This window comes from Marmota flaviventris, chromosome 2 (genome assembly GCF_047511675.1).
Source record: "Marmota flaviventris isolate mMarFla1 chromosome 2, mMarFla1.hap1, whole genome shotgun sequence".
Taxonomy (NCBI): Eukaryota; Metazoa; Chordata; class Mammalia; order Rodentia; family Sciuridae; genus Marmota; species Marmota flaviventris.
Window position 1 is genome coordinate 9,789,178 of NC_092499.1, and position 21,555 is coordinate 9,810,732.

Sequence of the window (21,555 nt, forward strand, 5' to 3'; positions counted from 1 at the left end):
ATCTAAGTTAATTTTCTCAGAGTTGTGAGAATTGATGGGAAAGGTGTGTGGTGGTGGAGGAACAGACAGACAGACACGCACAGAATAGGAATAAGACCTGAGACATGGTAGGGTTACAATAAATTATAGCTATATTTGAATAATGAGTAAAATGTAAGACTTTAAAATTACTTTGTTTCATAGTTTTAGAAATAGATGTCCTTTTCCTCTTTTCAGTTGTAATGACTTCTCTTAATTCTAGGATGCCTTGTTCTTCCTGAAGGATTTCTTCACAAGTCTTTCTGCAGAAGTGGAGCTTCTACTGACTCCAGATCCAGAAGGTATTTAACATAGTTTGAAAAATCTATAGTAAGTACAGATGCCCTTAACTTAGGATGGGGTTATATCCTGAGAAATACATTGTAAGTTGAAAACACTTTTGAGTTGAAGATGCATTTAGTTATCTAACCTACTGAACATCATAGCAACATAACACTGTAGGGTGTTTTTTGTTTCCCCTTGTGACTGAGGGGTTGGTGGAACCCCTGCAGATACCTGCCATCACAGACAGAATCTGACCACAATTATTAGCCTGTGAAAAGATAAAAATTCAAGGTACAATTTCTACTGAATGTACATATTTTTTTCATACCATTGTGAGGTTGAAAAATTTTAAGTCAAAACTGTCATTAAATTAAATTGGGACTGTTTGTACTTGGATTGATATGAGGTATTTTTGAGAATATGCTTATTTTTATTAGTGCATTATAGTTAGTAGTGGGGTTCACTTTGACTTATTCATATTTATAATCTTTATTCCCATGTATATAATGTGTGTTGTTTTTAATTAATGCAAATGTAGTTTATATAAAAGTAATAATTACTGAGAAGCAAATTTTCTCTGTAATAGGGTTTGTATTTATTAAATGAAAGGTAACAAGATTGATTTAAGCAGTTGCTCTATAGAGACATACCTAATACTTCAAATGTGCACATTACATTTTCAGTCAAAAAGTCTCCTGGAGCTGATGTCACCTGCAGTTTGCCAAGGCATTTGAGTATTTCAAAGGAGCCAAATCTAGTTCTTTCTTTCCCTGGGCCAAAACCTTCCCAAAACGAGAGTGCCAGTGCAGCAGAGGCAGTTAATGGAGCAGAGGAAAAGGACTTCTCAGCCGAAGAAGTGTCATTTAGTGATCAGCCTGTGTTTTTTAGGTAAATAATTTAATTTTGATAACAAGTTACCTTGAAGTTCTGAGGGTAGTTCTGTAATGTGTAAGTATACTGGTAATTGTGAGGTTACATCAGCTTTTCTTTGCCTTGCCACATAATTAACTAGTGTGTTTATTTGCATGTGGTGCCCATCTAACTTACATGCTCATTTATATGTAGGAACCCTGGTTCAGGATCTATCTCTTTTGAATCTGTTGTACAAGTTCCCTTTTCCTCCTAACTTCTTCCCTTCCTTGCCCCCGCAGTCTCCTTCTTCCTAGTCACTGTTAACAGTGTCTTGTCCCTCCCCAAACAGGAGGTTTTCCTTTTGCCTCTTTTCACACCTTGGCTTTGGCATTCCTGCCTTTTCTCCTGTGGGATTTTCTACCTGATGTTCCCCATCACGGTTGTCTTTCCTTTCCTGACCCTTCCTCCTTGGCTGAACCATCACTCCCTGATGCCCAGGTCTCCTGAACTGCTGCTGCCTGCTCTGACGCTGTCTAGCTGCCTGGCCAGCTGGCCACACGCTGGAGTTCTCTCACCTCTCCAGACTTTCATCTTCTTGTCCTCTTCTTTCCTAACCCTTGATGGAAGGGATGGAGCCTTGGCATTAACAAGGGAGAAAGAGCAAAACCCCTTGTTGAGAGGGACAGTTAGCTACCTTCTCTGGTTCCCTGAATCCCTCCCCTGTTGGCATCATGGCCCCCTGTTTCTCTGTCTTCTCCACTAGATTCTGACGTTAGACCTTAGATCTGGCCCAAAGTGGCAGTAGATGTGTTTGAAAGTGTTTGTTATGATTTGAACATCTTGAGCACTTACTGTGTGTACACCACGTTTTGGTCTACACACAATGAAAAATCAGTGAGCTTACAAATAATTAAAATAACATTTGTTCTGAGTAAAAGGAGTGGGGAAGGAGAGAGTACCAAGTGTATTACCCAGACAACCAGGTGGAGATGAGCATTCAAGAAATGAGGAGCCGAGTCCTGTGGCGTATGCCTGTTATCCCAGTGACTCAGGAGGCTGAGGCAGGAGGATTGCAAGTTCAAAGCCAACCTCAGCACCTTAGGGAGGCACTTAGTAACTCAGTGAGACCCTGCCTCTAAATAAAATACAAAAAGGGCTGGGGATGTGGCTCAATGATTAAGTGTTTCTGGGTTGAATCCCCAGTTAGCCTCCCCCCCCCCCCCCAGAAGGAACAACCTGTGATCCCAGGCTGAAAGAGATTGCTGTAAATACACTATTTCTTTTCACTGAAGATTAAGTGGACTTTTGTGAGGTGGCTTAGGTTGTAACCACCAATATTAATTCTATGGGGGAAAAAGTTCCATGTATCCAGTTTACATTTAGCTTTTAGAAGCCAGATGAGTTTGTTTGCTACATGCTATCAATGTACATTATTTTATTCTCCCAGGAGTCTCAATATTAGTATGTTGATAACCTACTTACAAGCATAAATTTTAAGGATTCTCACCAAAATTTACCAATGTAGGTGGCATTTAAAACATATGCTGGTGAAGACAGGCTCAAAGTGTTTTAAGTCACTTGCCCACGATTGCATCCCATTTAACTGATGCCGGGTCTCCTGACGGCTTCACACCAGCCAGAAGAATCATCTAACCTCTTCTCTTTTTTACTTCTTGGTAATGATTGACTTAATGATTACTCTTAAAGGTCACTTTTATTAATTTGTTTTTATTGATTTGTATGAATGGAGAATATCTACCAAAATAAATTTTTATAAGAATGAACATTATTTAATAAATTAGAAAAAGGTTTTGTGAGAAAAATTAAAATATACTAAATACAAAGTTATCAAATGACTAATATCTGATTAGTTGTTACCTTATGAAAAGATAGAACTAAAAGACATTTTTTATTTAGGCCATAAGATATTTACAGACTTATTTTGTGGTTTTATTTTTATTCTCTAATTCAACAAATTAATTTATATGTAATTTAAACAATTAGTAATTTTGAATATAAATAACTCCCTCCATTGTTTATCTCTAGAGAATTCAGATTCACATCAGAAGTTCCTATTCGACTTGATTATCATGGCAAACATGTATCAATGGATCAGGTTTGGAAATTTTGCATAAATATGTTCTATAAAATTATCTCTTTTTTTTCCTAATGGGCTCAATTCTTTTAAACTTTGCACTATCATAGTTTATAGGTATATAAAATTTTAACACACACATATATAGAATTGAAATGAAGCATAGGGTTTTAAATTTTTTAAAGTAAATAATTTAAATAGTGTTTCCTTCAGTGCCATAAGTATAATTTGGGATCTAGTGGGTAGTACATACTATGAATTATATATTCTGTAAATATTTCAAGATTTTTTAGCTTTGTTAATGAATATCATGTTGATTTTCCCAAAATAACAACAATATTAAATGTTGAGTCTGTCTTTATTTACGAATTAATCCAAATGTTTTTAACTTTAAAGGGTACGTTAGCTGGGATTCTAATTGGTTTGGCCCAGTTAAACTGCTCAGAACTAAAGCTGAAGAGGCTTTTCTATCGGCATGGGTAAGTTGATTTATCCTGGGAGGCTTTAAGGGGAGGCTACTAAGGCCAGTTGACAACAAATTAGAAATGGAGCCCTCATAGCAAGCATGTATATGTTAGTTGTTTTAAAATACAGTGTTTTCTGTAGAGAGCTCATTTTTAGAGTACTCTGATTGGTTAGAGGCTAATTTTTATTCTGAGAGAGACAGAGTCAATTGAATAGAGTACTAGTATTTAAAAATAGCTATCGTTTAGGACATTTCTAATGATTTCCTAAACTTATAAATTAGTTTATTCTTTGAAAAAAATTAATGGCAATTTATAGACTTTGGGTTAATTCTATGCTAGAGCTTTAGATAGTCAAGAAATAAGGATAGTGGAACAACACACACATGTACTTAAGTCTTGTGGAAATTAGAAACATTACAACATTAGAAACATTCTATATCTGTTTATGTCTATATTTACCTGCCATCTAATATAAATATGTAGAAAGAGAGTGATTCAGATTGCAAGTTAAGTGGCTGATATATGTTAATTTTTGATTTAAAAAAATTTTGTTTTAAATTTTTAAAAAGTATAAAAATTTTGCTCACATAATTCATAAATTTAAGTTAAAAAACTTATCTAAATGTATAAAGTTTATTTTTCCTTTCTATATACTAATAGTCATTTACTCTAGTTTGCTAGGTGTTGATAAGTTATTTTCATATGCAATCACTGAATGGCTCAATGACATTAAGAAGAACCAGCTACCAGGAATCCTGGGAGGCGTTGGACCTATGCATTCACTGGTCCAGTTAGGTGAGTTTTCTCTTTTAACCCTTTTGGGGTTATGAATGAGAGTCTACATGAAGATCATTTTTCTAAAAACCCACATGTGTACTATCAGACAAAAAACTTTGCCTCCAGTTTTGGGGTTAAAAACTCCAGGATTAGAATATTAATGGAGTTTTGAACCCCAGAACTCATGTTGATTTTTGTGCTGTTTCAGTGCAAGGCCTCAAGGACTTAGTGTGGCTACCCATAGAGCAGTACCGGAAGGATGGCCGCATTGTCCGAGGGTTCCAGAGAGGCGCTGCTTCCTTTGGCACTTCAACAGCAATGGCAGCTCTGGAGCTCACAAACAGAATGGTCCAAACCATACAGGTATCTTTCCCAGCCTGTCTTAATCCACAAGGAAGAGCTACTGTAAAGTGGGCTGTTTTGTTTTTAAACATACTGTGAAAATATAAATACACTAAGTGTTGAGCATAGATGTTTTATTTGTAATTATTTAATATCATTTTATCACTTAGATGTCCAACATTAAAATATTCAGTAGAATGGAACAGTGGAATGCAGTGTTAAATTTGTTTGCCTATTTCAGGTAAATAACAACCATTAAATTAGGGGATTTGTTTTATCAGTCTGTATAAAAAGATCATAGCTAAATTCAAGAAAGATTGATTGATTAAACAGTAGAGGTATTAAGGTTTGTTTCCATTCAGTATTAAATTGTATAACATAGAAATATTGAGTATTCTCTATGGAGAGAGAAAGGAACTGAATAAGTGAGCTCAATCCAGATATGAGTTTTTAGTTATCTTTCATATTCTTATTGTAGAAGTCATAACTCTTGTATAGAATTCAGACCCTGGAAGCTCTGCACACTCCCCATAGAGTTCTCTGTTGTTACAGAGCTCTCCAGACTGCTTTCTAATTCATTTCTTATTCTGACAAAATATCCAGGCAGCAGCAGAGACTGCTTATGACATGGTGTCTCCTGGTACTCTTTCTATTGAGCCCAAGAAGGTCAGAAGGTTTCCTCATCACCGATTAGCTCACCAGCCAGTAGACCTGAGGGAAGGTGTGGCCAAGGCCTACAGTGTCGTCAAAGAGGTACGTAAGTGCTTGAGTGGACAAGTCACTAGTTTGCCTATTTTCCTGGCTGTCACCCAAAGAGCATTCAGTAGTGTTAATGTGTTTCAGAGAAACCCCTGAGAATGGAATGGGAGCAGCCACCAGTAGCATGTGACATATCTTCCTGAAGTGAGACAGGAGGGCTAGGTTGTGACTGACAGCCTTCCACCAAGAGAAGAGAGTGAGGGGCAGATTCTCACTACCACAGAAGTATGTGGGGAACGGCAGAAATATATGCCCATGTGTGCACCATCTGCAGTTTTTTCTTTTTTCTTTTTGGTTCTGGGGATTGATCCCAGGGGTGCTTTGCCATTAAGCTACACCCCCAGCCTTTTTAAATAATTTTTTTTTAAATTTTGAGATAGGTTCATACTAAGTTGCTGAGGGTGTTCCTAAAGTTGCCCAGGATGCCTTGAAGTTGTGATCCTCCCAGCTCAGACTCCCTAAATTGCTTGGATTACAGGAGTGCACCACTGTACCCAGCTCACTGTCTGCATTAAAGCAAAGTTATACTTTGCTTTGTTAGTGTTAGATTTTTTTAAGAAATTCAGCTTTTCAGTGAACCACCCACCTTCATCTTAACCTGAAGGTGATGCATATTTTTGTTTATGTGTTTGTGTCCATGTTAGTACTCATAATCGGATTTAAATGACTTTATAGTATCATGATGTAAATATACCATAGTTTATTATTTTCCTATTGGTGGCTATTTAGTTTCTATTTTTCCCCCTGAAGCACTGCTAAGGGGAATCTTCACCTAAATGTGTGTGTTTACATGTGCAGAAAGTTTTCTAGGGTGGAGTGGCTGGGTTGCAGCCGAATCTTGCCCTGTAGTAGGCATGCTACGTGGCTCTTCAGCAATCATGTAATGAATGCTGATTCTTTCTGTTGCCTGGAATATTCTCTTGCTTCATCATTTTTGACATTCTTTTTAACATGACTTGAAGAAGTTTGTGGTCACCCTACTTTATGGTTCATGTTTTAGAATTTCATAAAAGACATTTCACCAGTCATGTTCTGGTGATAAAAGGACCTAGGCCAGTCCTTCTTCTACTGAAGTAGACTCTGTGGTTCCCAAGTCTGTGGGAAGGCCAGTGGGGTAGGGCCCAATAATAATATCAGGGGATAAAAGAAGGGAAGACCAAAGTTCAACTTCTGAAAAGAGATATAGCGCAGAGAATAAAGAGAGAATTACCGGTATTGGTCCAGTTACCAACATATTTGTAAGACTTATTACTGAGGTTCAAGGTAGGGCAAAGGCAGTGGCAGCAGGGAAGAGCAGCACTTTGAATATGGAGCACTTGGGAAGCACTTGCCTGACAATGTATGTTTATACAACACGTACATTGATGTGGTCCTTTGAGCCAAGGGTATAAGTGGTTCTTAAGATAGGTGCCGATGCTGACTTAGAGATGAGGAAACCGGCTTAGCACGAACAAGGAGCCCCCAGCAAACCACAGCAAGCAGATGGTGGGCCAGGACTGACACCCGGGGAACTGCAGCTGAAGTTCAGTTCTTTTCTCAAAAACCATCTGTAGGAAGAATGAAGGAAGAAAGGATGGGGACAGTGCTTGAGCTGAGTTGTGAGGGCATGCTGGATTAGACTGAAACTGAATTCTGAACTAATGTTTTTTTTTTTTTAATAGAGGTTCCAAAATGCTGAGAAATATTTTTTTTTTTTTCAGTTTAGATGTTAATAAATCAAAGAAAGAGAGAACGTCTCAGGTGTTAATAATAACTCATCTGTGAGATGGAGGTTTGCAGACTAGCCTGCAGGTCACATCTACCCAGGCCTGTTTTTGGAGGGACAATCAAGCTAATAATGTTTTTTTTTTTTTTAAATTATAAATCATTTATTAAAGCTCTGTCAATCAGAAGAGGTAATTTTTTTATTTATTTTTTTAAAATTTTTTATTGTTGGTTGTTCAAAACATTACATAGTTCTTGATAATAATGGTTTTTCACAATTTTAAATGACTCTAAAAGGGAAATCCAGAAAGAAACGTGAATAGACTGTGTGGCCCACGAATCTCTACCATCTGGTCCTTCTCAGAAGATATTTGTTGACCCCTGTGCTCTGTGATTCTTTAGTGGTAGTCAGATCTTTGGGATGTGGTCATGGTAGTCTTCCAAGCAGCGTCAGGCTCTTTAATTCCAACAAACACCGTAAGAGGCAGCCAGTGTTTTAATTCCCCATTTAAAAGACTAGCTTGAGGTTACACAGCTAAGTGATGGGGTTTGAATTTTCTTCTGTGTCTCCAAACTTGGTGGAGTTGGTCATTCACTTAGCGTCCTGACCTGTATTGTGGGCAGGAGGGGAGCGGGGGTGACTAACTGCAGGGAAGGTGATGCAGGGAGGTGGATGATTTGTACTCACAGTTCCTCACTGGCTGTTGTCTTCTAGATGGTTTTAAAGGGAGCACTTCTATTTCTTTTAGTTTTCTGAACTTTGTGCTGTGTGTATGTGTAGAACTCATGGTATTACATGTTTTTGTTTGTTGAGCTGGGTAAAAACCTTATGTTATTAGCTTGTTAAACTGGTGACTGGATTCTGAGTTAAGACAAGACCTTTGATTTCCCAGGAGAACCAAAAGTTCCTTTATATATTGGACCTAGCACGAGGGAACAGTGCCCTGGTCTCTCTGGGGGATTTCTGAGTCAGATGAATAGCAGAGGTTCAAAAGGCACATGAGGTTTTACTCCTAACGGCGCACAGCACATTTATACATTATCCCCGGAGCTGGGCGGCCATGATTGCTTTAACACTATAGACCAGGGAGATTGAGATGCTGCAGAAGCTTTGTCTCTAGTCCTTGGATGACAGGTTTCTGCTGTGTGTTCTCAGAATTTTCTCTTCAACTCAACAGAATGGGTCTACTTAGCTTTTTTATTGTAATTGAATGTTCCTCAGTTATCTTTTCTAATACATAGCCAGTAATTTAAGACAAATAATTTTCTACAGCTTAGGGGAATTAAGTTTTCTTTGTGTTGCATCAAAGGAGCTGTCACTGTGGTCCTTTAAGTGAGTGTTTATTTGAGCTTTGTTTCCTAAGTTGGGTTTAACTGGAGTGATTAATCAAGGTAGAAAAGCTGCTCTTGGATCATTAAGTATTTCTGTAAGCTTCCCTGTGTGAAAAGTAGTTTACCTACATTTTGTATGCATTGGTGTCACAACAAAATACTAATACTTGCCTCTTTTCCTTATTATTAGAATTTGTCATAAAAATAATTATCCTGGGTAATCTCAAAAAAGCAATTATTTGTCTACTTATAAATATAATGTTATTATACTGAAAGTGTATAATATAGGATAATTCAGATTTCTGACCAGTAATTTATTCCCCTTCTCCACCCCCCCCACCCCCCCAGGGAATCACAGACACGGCTCAGACCATTTATGAAACAGCAGCTCGAGAACATGAGAGCAGAGGGGTTACCGGTGCCGTGGGTGAAGTCCTGCGCCAGATTCCCCCAGCAGTGGTGAAACCTCTGATTGTTGCCACTGAAGCGACATCAAACGTGTTGGGTGGCATGAGAAACCAAATTAGACCAGATGTTCGGCAAGACGAATCACAGAAATGGCGCCACGGGGAGGACTGGCATTTCCAACGAGACTCCTTGTGAGGAGAGTAAGGGTGGAATAAGAAGCATAGAGCCCCAGTGGCAGCTTCAGAGGGAACTCATTTATTTTATCGTGCTCACCTCAGGAACAAAAGCTTTTTTTTTTTTTTTAGTTAAATAATTTAACGTCAAAACAACATGCAACCAAAAATTCTGATATTTAGGACTAGTTTGGTATTTGCCTATAGAAGCGTTTGGTGGCTGGTGTCAAAGATTGTTAAAGCATTTGCTGCCAAGTTAGTGTATTGCTTACTTTTATTAAAATGACTATAATTCTCCTTGTTGTAGACAGGATTTCATTGGAAACCTTCTTTTACAGCATAGAGTGCTCAAAAAGCATTGGAGCATTCTAAAGCACTATTTATGTAGCTCTGGTGAGTTAATTTTTCTCAAGGTTTAGAAAGAAACACAGCTTCAAAACTTTGGTTGAGAATCAGAGAAGCCCCAGGGGACGCAAAGCAAATAGGGCTTTTAATATGATACCAGTGTGAAAACACAAGTCACCCTGCTGGGTTACGTGTTCCCCACACTTGAGGTGTCAAGAGCAGCATTCATCCCATTTACTCGGAAGAGCCTTCTGGAGCTTGGAAAAAGTGAAGTCACAGACATATTCTGTCCTGTTGCACTTTATCCTCTGTGTGTGTTTGTGTGTGTGTGTGTGTGTGTGTGTAGATTAATACAAGTCATGTTCTTTATTCCTTATTCTTTGTCATTTACAAAGTTACACAAAACACGAAGAGGAGTAAACATGCCTGAGAGCTTCTGGCAGACAGAAATACCCAAGTGCAGTAGCTTCCTCTAAGTGAAAGTGGAAACGTGCATTCTGTAATGAACTGGGCCCATGTAATTGTTTGTTTAATTTAAGCAGGTATAGTGCAAGCTTGTTAGAATGTGTGGGAAGGGAGATTGGAAGTAGTTTTTACTCTTTGAAAATTAAATTAAAAAATCCTCAAAACATATGCCCTAGTCAGCTAATTCAGAGTACCATTTTTATTTGGTTAACAGTGTACATTTTGATAACCTGTCAGGAATGAATAAAGTATTTTCTATTTAAAGATAAAATTGTTTTATGCTTTAATGACTATTCTGCTTTTCATAGAGCATATTCATAAATGCAGTACTTTGATTTAGTCCAAAATATTTGGAAGTACTTAGTCAGAATTGATTGTGGTTGTTATCAAGTAAATGATCCCCAAGGACTGAGAGAGGTCCCTGATTGTGGAGTATTGTCACATAGCTTCTCATTCCTAATGTGTGGGAGGGGTTGCAGGGGAGTATTGTCAAGGTGAATTTGGATTTTGGAATTGTTTTTTCTTTTTGGGGGGGTCAGAAAATGAAATTAAATCAATTTTATTCTCTAAATTTGTAAACAGGGAGGCAATGCAAACCAAAAATCCACACATTCAGAATTCATAAAAGTCGTGTTACATAGCATTTAAATTTACTTTTTTTCCTTTTTATTGCTGAAAAACTTAGAAAGGCAATGCTCAGAGTAACTACCTGCAACTACCTGCTTGAGCATCATGGAACCATTTGTAACTCTATCCCTATTAACAGTCCAGCCTCTGGGGTGTATTTTGTTGCCTTGCTCACCAGCTCCCAGTATTCTATTTGCCTTAAAATAAACCATGTTGTGTACGCTACCTGATTAATCAAGCTGAAAAACACTGGATCAAACTTTAAAATCTTTAATCTCTTAATCCATAGTTATACTTAAATTTAATTAAATGTAATATGGGGGAAATAATTATCCTTTTCTTTGCCCTTGAGTTGTGAATGGTTTAGTTGAAAAAGCTCATTAACACATACGTCCTTTTGATGGGTCTCTGCACTGCCTTCTGTCCCACCCTCCTGCCCTGCTTTGGGGTGGGATCACTGACTGGAACAAAAACTATGTCTCTCAGAGATTCAGTGTCAAGGGACTGTTCATAGTCAGTTTAGCCAAAATGCTCTTCCCTTGAGCTGTTAGTAGAGGGCCTATCTGTATCTGAACATGTGTATGTTAACTATCTCCTACTAAAGAGGGTCTTTTCAGACTTCCGTGTGAGAACACAGTGAGGAGTGTGCAGCAGGATACTTGGGTTGCTGGATCTGCAAGCCACCAAGCAGATGACTTGGCCAACATACTTAGTTCTCCAAGTGAAGTTTTCTTTTGACCAAGCCCGATGGGAATTTGGTGTGCACCTGTGCGAATGGTGGCATGTGTCTGTGCCCCCTACATTGGGAGGTGACCTTGAGTGGGAACTGTGACTCTGGTCACGTCACACCCTGTGCAGCTGTGGGCTACTCCATATTTCAGGCTCTCAGTAATATGCTTTTGAATTGTCACTTTGCCTGCGTGTTGAGTTGGGATGCGACGCATGCTGTTGCATTGAGCCCCTTGCAGGTCTCCCCCAGGAGTCCAGGTAAGCAAGCTCCATCAGGATCTGCCAGGAGCCTTCGACTCCCACAGTGCTGTTGAGGTGACTGTGTTATAAGTTGGCAGCACAGACCATAGCCATAGCCATGTATTTCTCTTGCACTGACCAATTTTACCTTCCTGTGTATCCCCATATTGCTTTTATTTACAAGTACAACATCTATTGAACTCTTTTTTTTGGGGGGGGGTACCGATTGAACCCAGGGGCGCTAACCACTGAGCAACATCCCTAGTCCTTTTTATTTTGAGACAAGGTATCACTAAGTTGTAGAGCCTGGCTTCAAACTTGCGATCCTCCTGCCTCAGCATCTCGAGCCCCTGGGATTACAGATGTGCGCCACTATGCTCATCTGAACGTTGGCCTTTGACAATAGATAAAACTGTTTCTTTCAGATTCTGTGGCAGTAGACTTTCATTTTAATGAAATTGGGGTACAAGTTGGTTCTTGCTTAGAGTGAATATATTTAACACTGATGTTTTTATATGCAAAAGTCACTTTAAGAAAAAAATCTTTCCAAGGAGCAGCATGCCTACCCCATGGCAAAATAGTAATAAAGACCAGTGGTTTTTGTCCCCTGCCATGTGCCACTTTTTAAGTGCTGTTGCAATATTTCTGGCTTTTAGGGAATTGCTGTTGAACCTCAGATGCCCTTTGACATGGGTCCTTGGTACCTGTGTTCTCACCAATGGAAGAGTTGAATTTTAAATGCAGAATCTACATTTTCACTAAATGGTTTTAGGATTAACTATTAATTTTCTTAGCATTAATGTAAATATTGTATATGTGAAAAGCTGGGGCTGGGAATGTGGCACGGTGATAGAGTGCTTGCCTCATGTGTGAACCCTGGATTCAATCCCCAGCCCATGGAAGCTTAAAAAAGAAAAAAAAAAAAAGCACTCAGCTCCCGTTTTCTCATGACTGTGTGGAGTGAATTCCCGAGGTTATGGTTAATGTGCTGAGCCATGGGGTGCACACTCTTTCCTTTCCCTTCACATCCCCTAGCCTCACCTGCAGCAGTAGAGAGGATAGCTGATTTTTTAAAGTATATTTTTAAAATTCTATCTACACATGACAGTAGAATGCATTTTGACACATCGTACATAAATGGAGTATTATTTCTCATTCTTCTGGTTGTTTGTGATGTAGAGTTACACGGGTCATGTAATCGTGTGTACATAGGGTAATACTGTCCCATTCATTCTAATCATTTCTATCCCCATGCCCCCTCCCCTCCCTTCACACCCCTCTGTCTAGTCCAAAATACGTCTGTTCTCCCCCCACGCCTTATTGTGAATTAGCAGCTGCATATCAGAGAAAACATTCAGCTTTTGGTTCTTTGGGATTGGCTTATTTTGCCTCTTATAATGAGGATAGCCGATGTACCTTGAAAATAAGAGACTGTGCACACTCATTTTGGACCTGCAAATGCATCAGCTGGATATAGCAACTGGCATCCAATACACATTCAAACAGGGAGGTGATGCACACCTGTAATCCCTGCAGCTCAGGAAGCTGAGGCAGGAGGATCTCAAGTTCAGGGCCAGCCTCAGCAACTTAGTGAGACCCTGTCTCAAAAAGGGCTCAGTGGTCAAGTGCCCCTGGGTTCAATCCCTGGTACCAAAAAAAAAAAAAAAAAAGTTGTGCTTCATGGCCTGCCTGCTTTTAGCTCAGTGCTTAAGATTGGTGTGGGGCAAGCTGCTCCTTTAATAGATGTGATGCCCAGTTGCAAGGCAGCTATTTCTAGTGAGGAATTACTTCCCTCTTGTCATGCTGTCTGCAAACTGAAGACAGAAAAGGCATTCCTATAAAATGCCACAATAGGCCTCTTTGGGGATGAGAAATTTGAATGTCAGTTCACATTTTGGATGTTGGCAAAGGAGATAGAGATGTAATTCCTCCTTGAACAGCCATGCAGCTTTCAGGCACTGGCTTCCTAGTGAGTGCCAGAGTGCTGCTGTGTCCAGAGCTCGGGAGTGTTGGCACTGGCTCAGGGTCACTCGTGCCTGGGGAATCAAAATAGCAGCCCCCAACGTGCTTCCTCTGCTGCTTCACCTGCATTTTGTAGCTGTGGATGGCCGCTCCCGATTTCTGGTCGATTGGCCTTGCCCTCTGTAGCCTGCTGCTCACTCAAGACTCAGGCTTTCTCAAGGAGAAATTTGGAAGCGACACCAAATTCAGCTTTTATGTAGATCCAGCCTGACTTATTTTAGAGACTGAATCACCACAAGGATGAGAACGTTCGTGTAGATATTTACCGACTTTGCTAAATTTCCTAATTATCCTAATTGTGTTAATTATGGATGTGAATACTTACAAGAATACTGATACTGTACAAGTATTTTGGTGGAAATGTATCTGTTAGTGTGTATTTAAAATATGAAATCAAGAATACTCAAAAAATTAAAATTTATTTACTCTTTGGGTTTTTCTTTAATCATAACTGTTGTCTGTCACCATGAATTGTTTCCAAAGCCTGTTTGAAATGCCTCTGGGACTAGGAAAGGACATTCCCATGATCCTGTATTTCAATAGCAAATCTGGCATTTGCTACCAGTTTCTGACACATAGAGTATATGATCTTACAATTCGCCGCTCCTACCCTTTTTGAGTAGTGATTACTCTTTCTGCAATTTGGACTTGGAAATACATCCTGTAGTTTTGATCTTAAGGACCTAGATAAATATTTGATAAATCTGTTTGGAGAAATAATTTGCTTATAAAGGAATGTATAAAAGGCATTTTAAAGACAAATTACAAGAAGTTTGATGTGGCAGGTGTCACTGTGCAGTCATCCTCCAGCTTGAGCCCTGGGGGCACAGGACTAGTCTCCTGGGATGCTCAGTGTGCCCCGCCCCTCCCAGCTGTTCCCCAGCTTCCCTGGTCCTGTGCTCCTGCCTGAGGCCTGTAAGCAGAGGTTGGAGGAGCCTGGAGAGTGCCTGTTTTAAACTAAGGTCCCTCACAAGTCAAAATAGGGCCCAAGCAAAGGTCCCTCCGTGGCAGCACAATATTTGGGACCTGATTGATCTTTGGGGGGGGGGTGGTCTGTGACTCCAGGAGGTCTCAGCCTCTGGACCTCTACCCACTAGGTGCCAGGAGCACCTCCCCCCTCCCAACTCTGAAAGCCGAACACGGCTCCAGTAAAATCCAGATGTCCCTTGGGGAAAAGCCTTTTTGGAAACCCCAGGACTGAAGCTCCCTGGCAAAAGTGGTGAGGAGCCCTGGCTTCTCCCCGCTGGGCTTTGCCTTCCTGCCCCAGTCGGGCCGCGCCACCTCCCTGTCTCCTCATTCCCCATGTAGCACTGTCTCCTCTTTTTTTTTTTTTTTAATTTTAAGTTGTTGATGGACCTTTATTTTATTCACTTATTTATATGTAGTGCTTAGAATCGAACCCAGGGCCTCACACGGGAGGCAAGGGCTCTACCACCAGTCTGCTCTCTGAGTTTGAGTCCCCATTGGTGTCCTACCCCGTCTGCCCATGCAGGCAGCGTCCCTGTGTGCCCGGTGCCCATGCAGTGCCTTGCCCAGAGCCGGGAGCCGTGCGTGGAGGGTGAAGGAAGGAGCCGCAGGCCATCTGGCCTGTGCAGTCACTTTGCCCAGAGAGAGGAAGTCATCTGCCTAAGATGGTGTGACTGATGTTTAAAGGTGCTCTTTATTCAGTGTCATCTCACTTTCCCTGGTTTTCGCACCACTGGTAGTAATTCTAACATACACATAAAAGAAGAAATCCATCATCTCTGAATATCTGCTCTGTGGTGACCACCCGCTCCGCACTGAGCCACAGACACACACAGAATCAGCAGGGTCCTGGCAGGAAACCCATGACCCATGGGGGTGCCTGGAGCCAGGAAGGAGCTACTTCCTTGGTGGCAGGGCAGGGGGCCCCAGGACCTCCAGGGCTCTGTGGACCCAGGAGAGACCCCAGCCTTGAGTCAGTGGCCACTTCTCACCCTTCACAGGTGTCCTCCTTCCCGTCCTCCCAAGAGACTGAAGCAATGCGTGCCCCTCCCCCAGGCTGAGGGTGACTCACACAGGGGTGGCAGTGGGTAAAGTGGCCAGAGGAGCAATTCCCCACACCCCACTCTCCTGCCCTCTGGCCTCCCTCAGGGCTCCCCTAGGAGGAGGCTACAGCAGTGAGGCTCAGCCTCCCAGGCAGAGGTTAATGTGCGGGCCAGGGGCTGGAGGGTGGGGGTGCAAGCGTAGGTGACAGCCGTCCAGACTGTGGATTGTGGTGCTCGCACGGCTCTCTTCATCCTGCCTCCTTCCCTGTGGCTCTGCCTCCTCTGGAGTCTGAGACTCCCCTGAAACCTCTACCTGCAGCAGGAAGGCCAGTGTCATTGCTGTCCACATTCTATTGGTCAGGTCCTGCCAGATGGCCACAGCTCACTGGGAGGCACCGGGCGATGGAGGCTAGCTGCGTGCCCTGGACGGGAGGAACTGGGTTGCTGAGCCCTGGGCAGCAGCGCCCACTTTAGACTGGAAGCCAGGAAGGCCGGCGGCAGATCATGCTCTTCTCCATCAGGAGACAATCAGCTCACTCCAAGATAATTTGCTGTTGCCAGAGGTAGGATTTCCCCCTTCCTGGGCTTGTTGGTATTCCTGAAGGCAAATCCTCACGAAGCAAATAAGTTAGATCCAGCGAATTTGCTGGCTAATGAGGCAGGATATGATGATGCAGTGGGTCTCAAAAGTGTCTGCTCACTGGAATCACTAGGCACTCTTAAAAATGCCAATGCCCACAAGCCTGTGATCTCAGTGACTCAGGAGGCTAAGACAGGAGGATCACACAAGTATGAGGCCAGCCTCAGCAATTTAGCAAGGCCCTAAGCAACTCAGTGAGATTGAATATGGGAAAAAACAACAACAACAACAACAAACTGGCAGAGGGATGTACCTCAGTAGTGTAAGTGTCCCTGGGTTCAATCCCCAGTACCTCCCTATCAAAAAATGACAAAGCCCAGGTCACATCCAAGACCAATGAAGTCACCACCTCTGGGGTGTATTTTTAAAACTCTAATAGACAAGTTTGGTTATGACTGTGGCTAAGGGTGTAGATTTTTGAATCAGGCTACTTGGGTCTGAAGCGAGGTTTTACTATTTAGGAGCTGTGTAGTCTTGGGGAAGTGACTTAACCTCTCTGTGCTTTGGTTTCCTTCTCTATAACATAGAGATAGTAGCAGTGTACTTATGAAGATTGTGTGAGTTAATATCTGCTTAGTGTTTTAAACAGTGTCTGACCCATGTGAGCACCATCCAAGTGTTAGAAATGCTGCTGCTGCTTCTTGAATGCCTGCTATGGTACAAGGCCCTTCACCAGTCCTGGATGATTCTGCTTTTGCTTTTCGGCAGCGCAGAAGCCAGTGAGCAGACCCCTGCTCTAGCAAGAACCTGATCAGACACTGCCAACCATTTGGGCCATTGTTCCTCCTAAGAGTGTATCAGTTTGAGTCATGTTTCATGAAGCTGAGCCAAGAAACAAAGCCATCGGAGCAGTTGTAGAATTCCTGGCGTGGGAGGCCTCGGGACATGGCTTCCCAGGCGCGAACAGACCTGGAGCATGGCGCGGAGCCGGGGAGCTGGCTCCCCTGTGAGCCAGGTGTCAGGGTTGCCTAGTTCCAGGGAGGTCGGATTGGAGGGCGGTGCAGACTCAGAAATAAGACTCCAAGAGCACTGGAGGCCAAGTCTTTGCTTTTGGAATAACCGAAAGGCGAACGCTGGCTTGTGCTCACAGGAGAATCTCCAGGCCACCGCCAGGGGACAGGACATTCTTGAAAACTTGGGTCCCACTGGGGTGCGCACCGCTCGGTGCCAAGCCTCCCCTCGCTTCCAGAACCGAGGCGCGCATTCCGTCAGCCGACTGTCGCCGGCGGAGCCTCCTCCGACACTGAGTGACAGTTAAGAGCAGCCCGCGTCCCCAGCTGCGCGATTCCAACTCCGGAGTCGCGGCCCCGGCGCGGTCGCAGGGCCGCGTGGCGTGGGCGCTGGAGGCCGGTCCGCGCCCCGGGTCCATCTCCACGCGGCTGCAGCGCTCCTCCTCCGCCGCGGGACCTGGTTTTCCTCGAACCCTGCGGGAGCCGTCCCACCCGGCTTCGTTGCACAAGCCACGCCTGGAGGTGGCCCGGCCTCGAGGTCCTCCGTGCTCTGGAGCCACGGGTCTGCGCGCTTCTCGGCCGCCCCTCAGGGTGCATCTGCCGACGAGCCCCGGCAGGGGGCGCAGGGAGCCAGGGACAGGTGGCAGCCGTTGGAAAGCTGGGTGGCCGTGGCCAGTTGCCCTGATAGAAGCTGTACCTGGTGACCCGCCCCCATTCATTGGGAGCACTTCCTCCTGAAGAGATCTTGGGACACCCCGTCCGAGAGGTTTGTTTGTGCTTTTGCTTTGGGCCCGACCCGTGGTCGCCCGCGTGGGGCTGGCTTTGGGCATGTGTGGCAAGGAGCACCCCCACCTCGGTGCCAGCAGAGGGAGCCCGCGCTCTCCCTGCGGAACCTGGGGCTGGACCGCGTGCCCCCCAAGTGTGGCCTCTGCAGTGCGAAGGCTTTGGGAAAGTCCTATCCGCCTTCCTCTCTGGGTCTGGTTTTTTTTTTTTTTTTAGAGAGAGAGAGAGAGAGAGAGAGAGAGAGAGAGAGAGAGAGAGAGAGAGAGAGAGAGAGAGAGAGAGAGAGAGATTTTTAATATTCATTTTTTAGCTTTTTTTTTTTTGATGGACACAACATCTTTATTTGTATGTGGTGCTGAGGCTCGAACCCAGCGCTACCGCTTGAGCCACATCCCCAGCCCCTCTGTGTGTGTTTTTTGGGTTGGGATTGAACTCAGGGCGCTTTACCGCTGAGCTGCATCCCCAACTCTTTTCTCTCTCTCTCTCTTTTTTTTTGGCGGGGAGGAGGGCAGGATCTCGCTAAATTGATGAATGAGGCTGGCCTCAAACTTGTAATCCTCCTGCTTCAGCCTCTCAGAGGCTGGATTACAGGCGTGTGCCGCTGCACTGGGCTCTTCTTTCACAGAGCTCACCTGTGACAGCTTCCCCTGAGTCAAGGACACTGCTTAAATGTCAATTTTTTTTTTTCACGATTAATTTATCCCTGGAAATACTGGGTCACGTGGCAGCACACAGCAGCCCCTGTGCCTTGAGGCTTTCCTCATAGGTTGATAAGGAATATCTGGGGCCTGAGAGAAGAGAAATGGGCTTTGGATTCCCATCCCAGTCTCTTTGTTCTCCCTGGGGGGTGTCTAAAGGGGAGTGAAACAGAAGCTGTGGTCACTTCTCTGCTAGATCCCTTTCCCAGAAATGCAGGGTCCCCTCCCCAGTCCTCTGCTTAGGTCTGGGGTCAGGCAGGTGCCCTCCTGGGACGTGGTATTTACGTGGGGAGAGGGCATCGTGATCCAGATAAGCCATAATTTTATACAATGTTTTAAAAACAAAGTTAACACAAAAGCATCCGTAATGAACAAAATTTTAAAATGTCAAAGACAGGATCAGACGTGGGACTGTTTCGTGCGCATCACTCCCAACCTGGTTGGGGCCCTGTGGGGTTGTATGGTTGGTGGCATCTCCTTGTGACGGAATCCCACCCCTCCCTCCCTTTGCTCATGCTTCCCTGCCTCCCTTCCGATCCTGAGATTGGGACAGGACCAGGCCGGGGAGGGGGCATGGCTGGAGGCAGCCACGGGCCCTGGGAAGGGGTGTTAGGCACCAGGGAATGGTCCCCAGGTCCCCAGTGGGAACTTGCTAGGAGCCGCTGACACTCTTTGGACTTAATGTTATTAGCAAACCCTTGCTGGGGGGCTGTGCGGGGCTGAGCGGGGCCAGGTGACTTCAGGTGGCTCTGGCTGGCCCCCACCCCCCATCCCCATTGGACCCGACCCACCCTGCCACTCCCCTGGCAGCACCTGCCCCTTGTCTCCTCCTCTGGGGCTCCCTGCTCCCCTTGAGTCCAGTCCTTCAGGGTTTGGAGTCCCCACACCTCCAAGAAGTCTCCCCAGCCCACCTGCCTCTCCCGAGGCCGTTGTTGAACAACCTGATCGTGTCTGCTGAGTGTGGTTCTTGGGTGTGTGTGTGGGTGACTTTACCCACTAAGGGACTCTTCAGTTGACACAATTTAGGGGGTTGCTCCTGATCCCCCACCTGGTGCACAGAGGCCAGCTGCTGCTAAACACTGCTCAGACAGGCCCACCCCCAGCAGAGGTCACTTGGCCCCAAATGTCCACAGTGCTGTGAGCCCTGAGCCAGAACTCACTGAGCTCTTGCTAAGGGTTCCGTGACGTCTCCCAAGAACCAGATTCGCAGCTTCTCATAACACCTGTTTGGGATTTGAGTCTGTTGCAGTCAGGGGCAGGCAACGTCGAAGTTCATTCCTGTTGTTATAACTGGATACTCGAGACCGGATAATTTATAAAGAGGAAACGTTGATTTCTGTGGTCCCTGAGGCTGGACCTTCTAAGAGCATGACTCTTGCATCTTCCAGGTGTCACCAGGTGAGGGCCTCGTGCTGTGTCATGACAGGGCGGGCATCACACGGCGCGGCCAAGCAGGAGGCCAGGAGGGGTCCTTCCTTAACGAAGCCTCTCCCGTGAGGACCCGATCATTCATCTGTGAGGGCATCAGTCCTTCAGCTTGGCCCTCATGACACAATGGCCTCCCCCAAAGTCCCACCTCTCAGCACTGCTGCCTTGGGGACTGGGCTTCCAACATGGGACATTTTGGGGACATTTCAAATCATAGCAGACCGTGAAGCTGGGGTTTTCCCTCGTGGGCTCTGAATTTGAAGCAGGGAAGTCAGTGTGGGGCCACAATGTCACCTCCATTGCCAATAAGGGTTAGCCTGGAGGTGAGCGGCCAGGATGGGCTTCTTGAAGCTGAGTCTCAGAATACAGCCAGTTTAGTCATGCAGCCCAGGAAATGCTGATGATGGCCCCCCTGGGGTAGAGCCTGGAAGCTTACCTGATGGCCAAGAGAAGACAGAGTTTGCAGTCAGGCACTTCCCGAAGAGAATGGAGAAAGGAGCTGATCCCTACAGGTCTGGCTCTTCTTTTTGGAAACTGTTTAATTAGATAAGTCAGTTCTCTTCCATGGAGCGGGTGGACAAGAAGCCAGGGTTGTAGGGAACAGTCCTCTTTCTATTAAAGTTTGATGAATCAGTCAGGATGGGCTGGGTTCTGCTGCAATAACAAAAATCTCTCAACTCTCATGGCTTGAAGTAACAAAAGTTTATCTTCTACTCACTCTCTACTGGTGGGCAGGGGATTCTGCTTATCACTCAGGGGTGCAGGCTGATCTTAGCACAAAGTTTCTAGGTTGGCTACAGCAGAGAAAGGGTGTGGAAATCTATGATCTTAAATGCTCTGCATAGAAATGATTGTGCATCTCACCTTGGCCAGGGGGTGAGAGAGAAGGCCACACTCAGCCTCAACAGACTGAGGAAATTCAGTCTTCTCCGTTTCCAGAAGGAGAGCCCAGGAATTGTGGCTGGGCTGCAGTAATGGCTGTCACAGAAGGGTAGGGAAGAAGGGTTCCCTGCCTCCTCCATCCTATCAACCCTGGCCGAAAGATACTTCTCTCGGAACCATAAGATGTTCAGGAGCTGTTCCCAGGGAGCCACGGCACAGGACAGATCCCTAGACAGAGAGGAGAAAGGCCCCGATCCCAGACATCACACCAAATGTCACTGTGAGGTGGGGCAAAGTGTCCCAGGCCTCAGTTTCCCATCTATAAAATGAGTGCCCTGCACTAGATGTGCTCGTTCCTGGGGCTCTGGATTCTACGGTGGGAAAGCGTCTTCTTTCCCTCTGCTCCCCGGGCCTTCAGGAGGCACGACTGTGTTGGACACTCAGCGTGTCCCGTCCCTGCAGGGACTGCACAGCGGCCTGACTCTGGTTTTCAGAGGTCAGGGTGGCTCCTCACCGAGCATCACC

General features: G+C 44.4%; 1 protein-coding gene across 3 annotated transcripts in view; it reads left to right on the plus strand.

The window, feature by feature from the left end:
* Atg2b (autophagy related 2B) overlaps positions 1-10,887 on the plus strand; it is a 64,744-nt gene extending 53,857 nt beyond the window's left edge. For 2 of the 3 annotated variants that reach the window (XM_071607554.1, XM_071607555.1), the window contains 8 exons: positions 242-320; positions 987-1,191; positions 3,202-3,271; positions 3,647-3,729; positions 4,391-4,512; positions 4,703-4,857; positions 5,440-5,589; positions 8,980-10,887. In XM_071607554.1, the coding sequence (XP_071463655.1) occupies positions 242-320; positions 987-1,191; positions 3,202-3,271; positions 3,647-3,729; positions 4,391-4,512; positions 4,703-4,857; positions 5,440-5,589; positions 8,980-9,234 (1,119 nt within the window). In that variant the 3' untranslated portion in view covers positions 9,235-10,887. Of the gene's footprint in view, positions 1-241; positions 321-986; positions 1,192-2,680; positions 2,832-3,201; positions 3,273-3,646; positions 3,730-4,390; positions 4,513-4,702; positions 4,858-5,439; positions 5,590-8,979 lie in introns of those variants that run through there. The other variant, XR_011706522.1, reaches the window with a different exon arrangement.
* Positions 10,888-21,555: the final 10,668 nt, after the last annotated feature.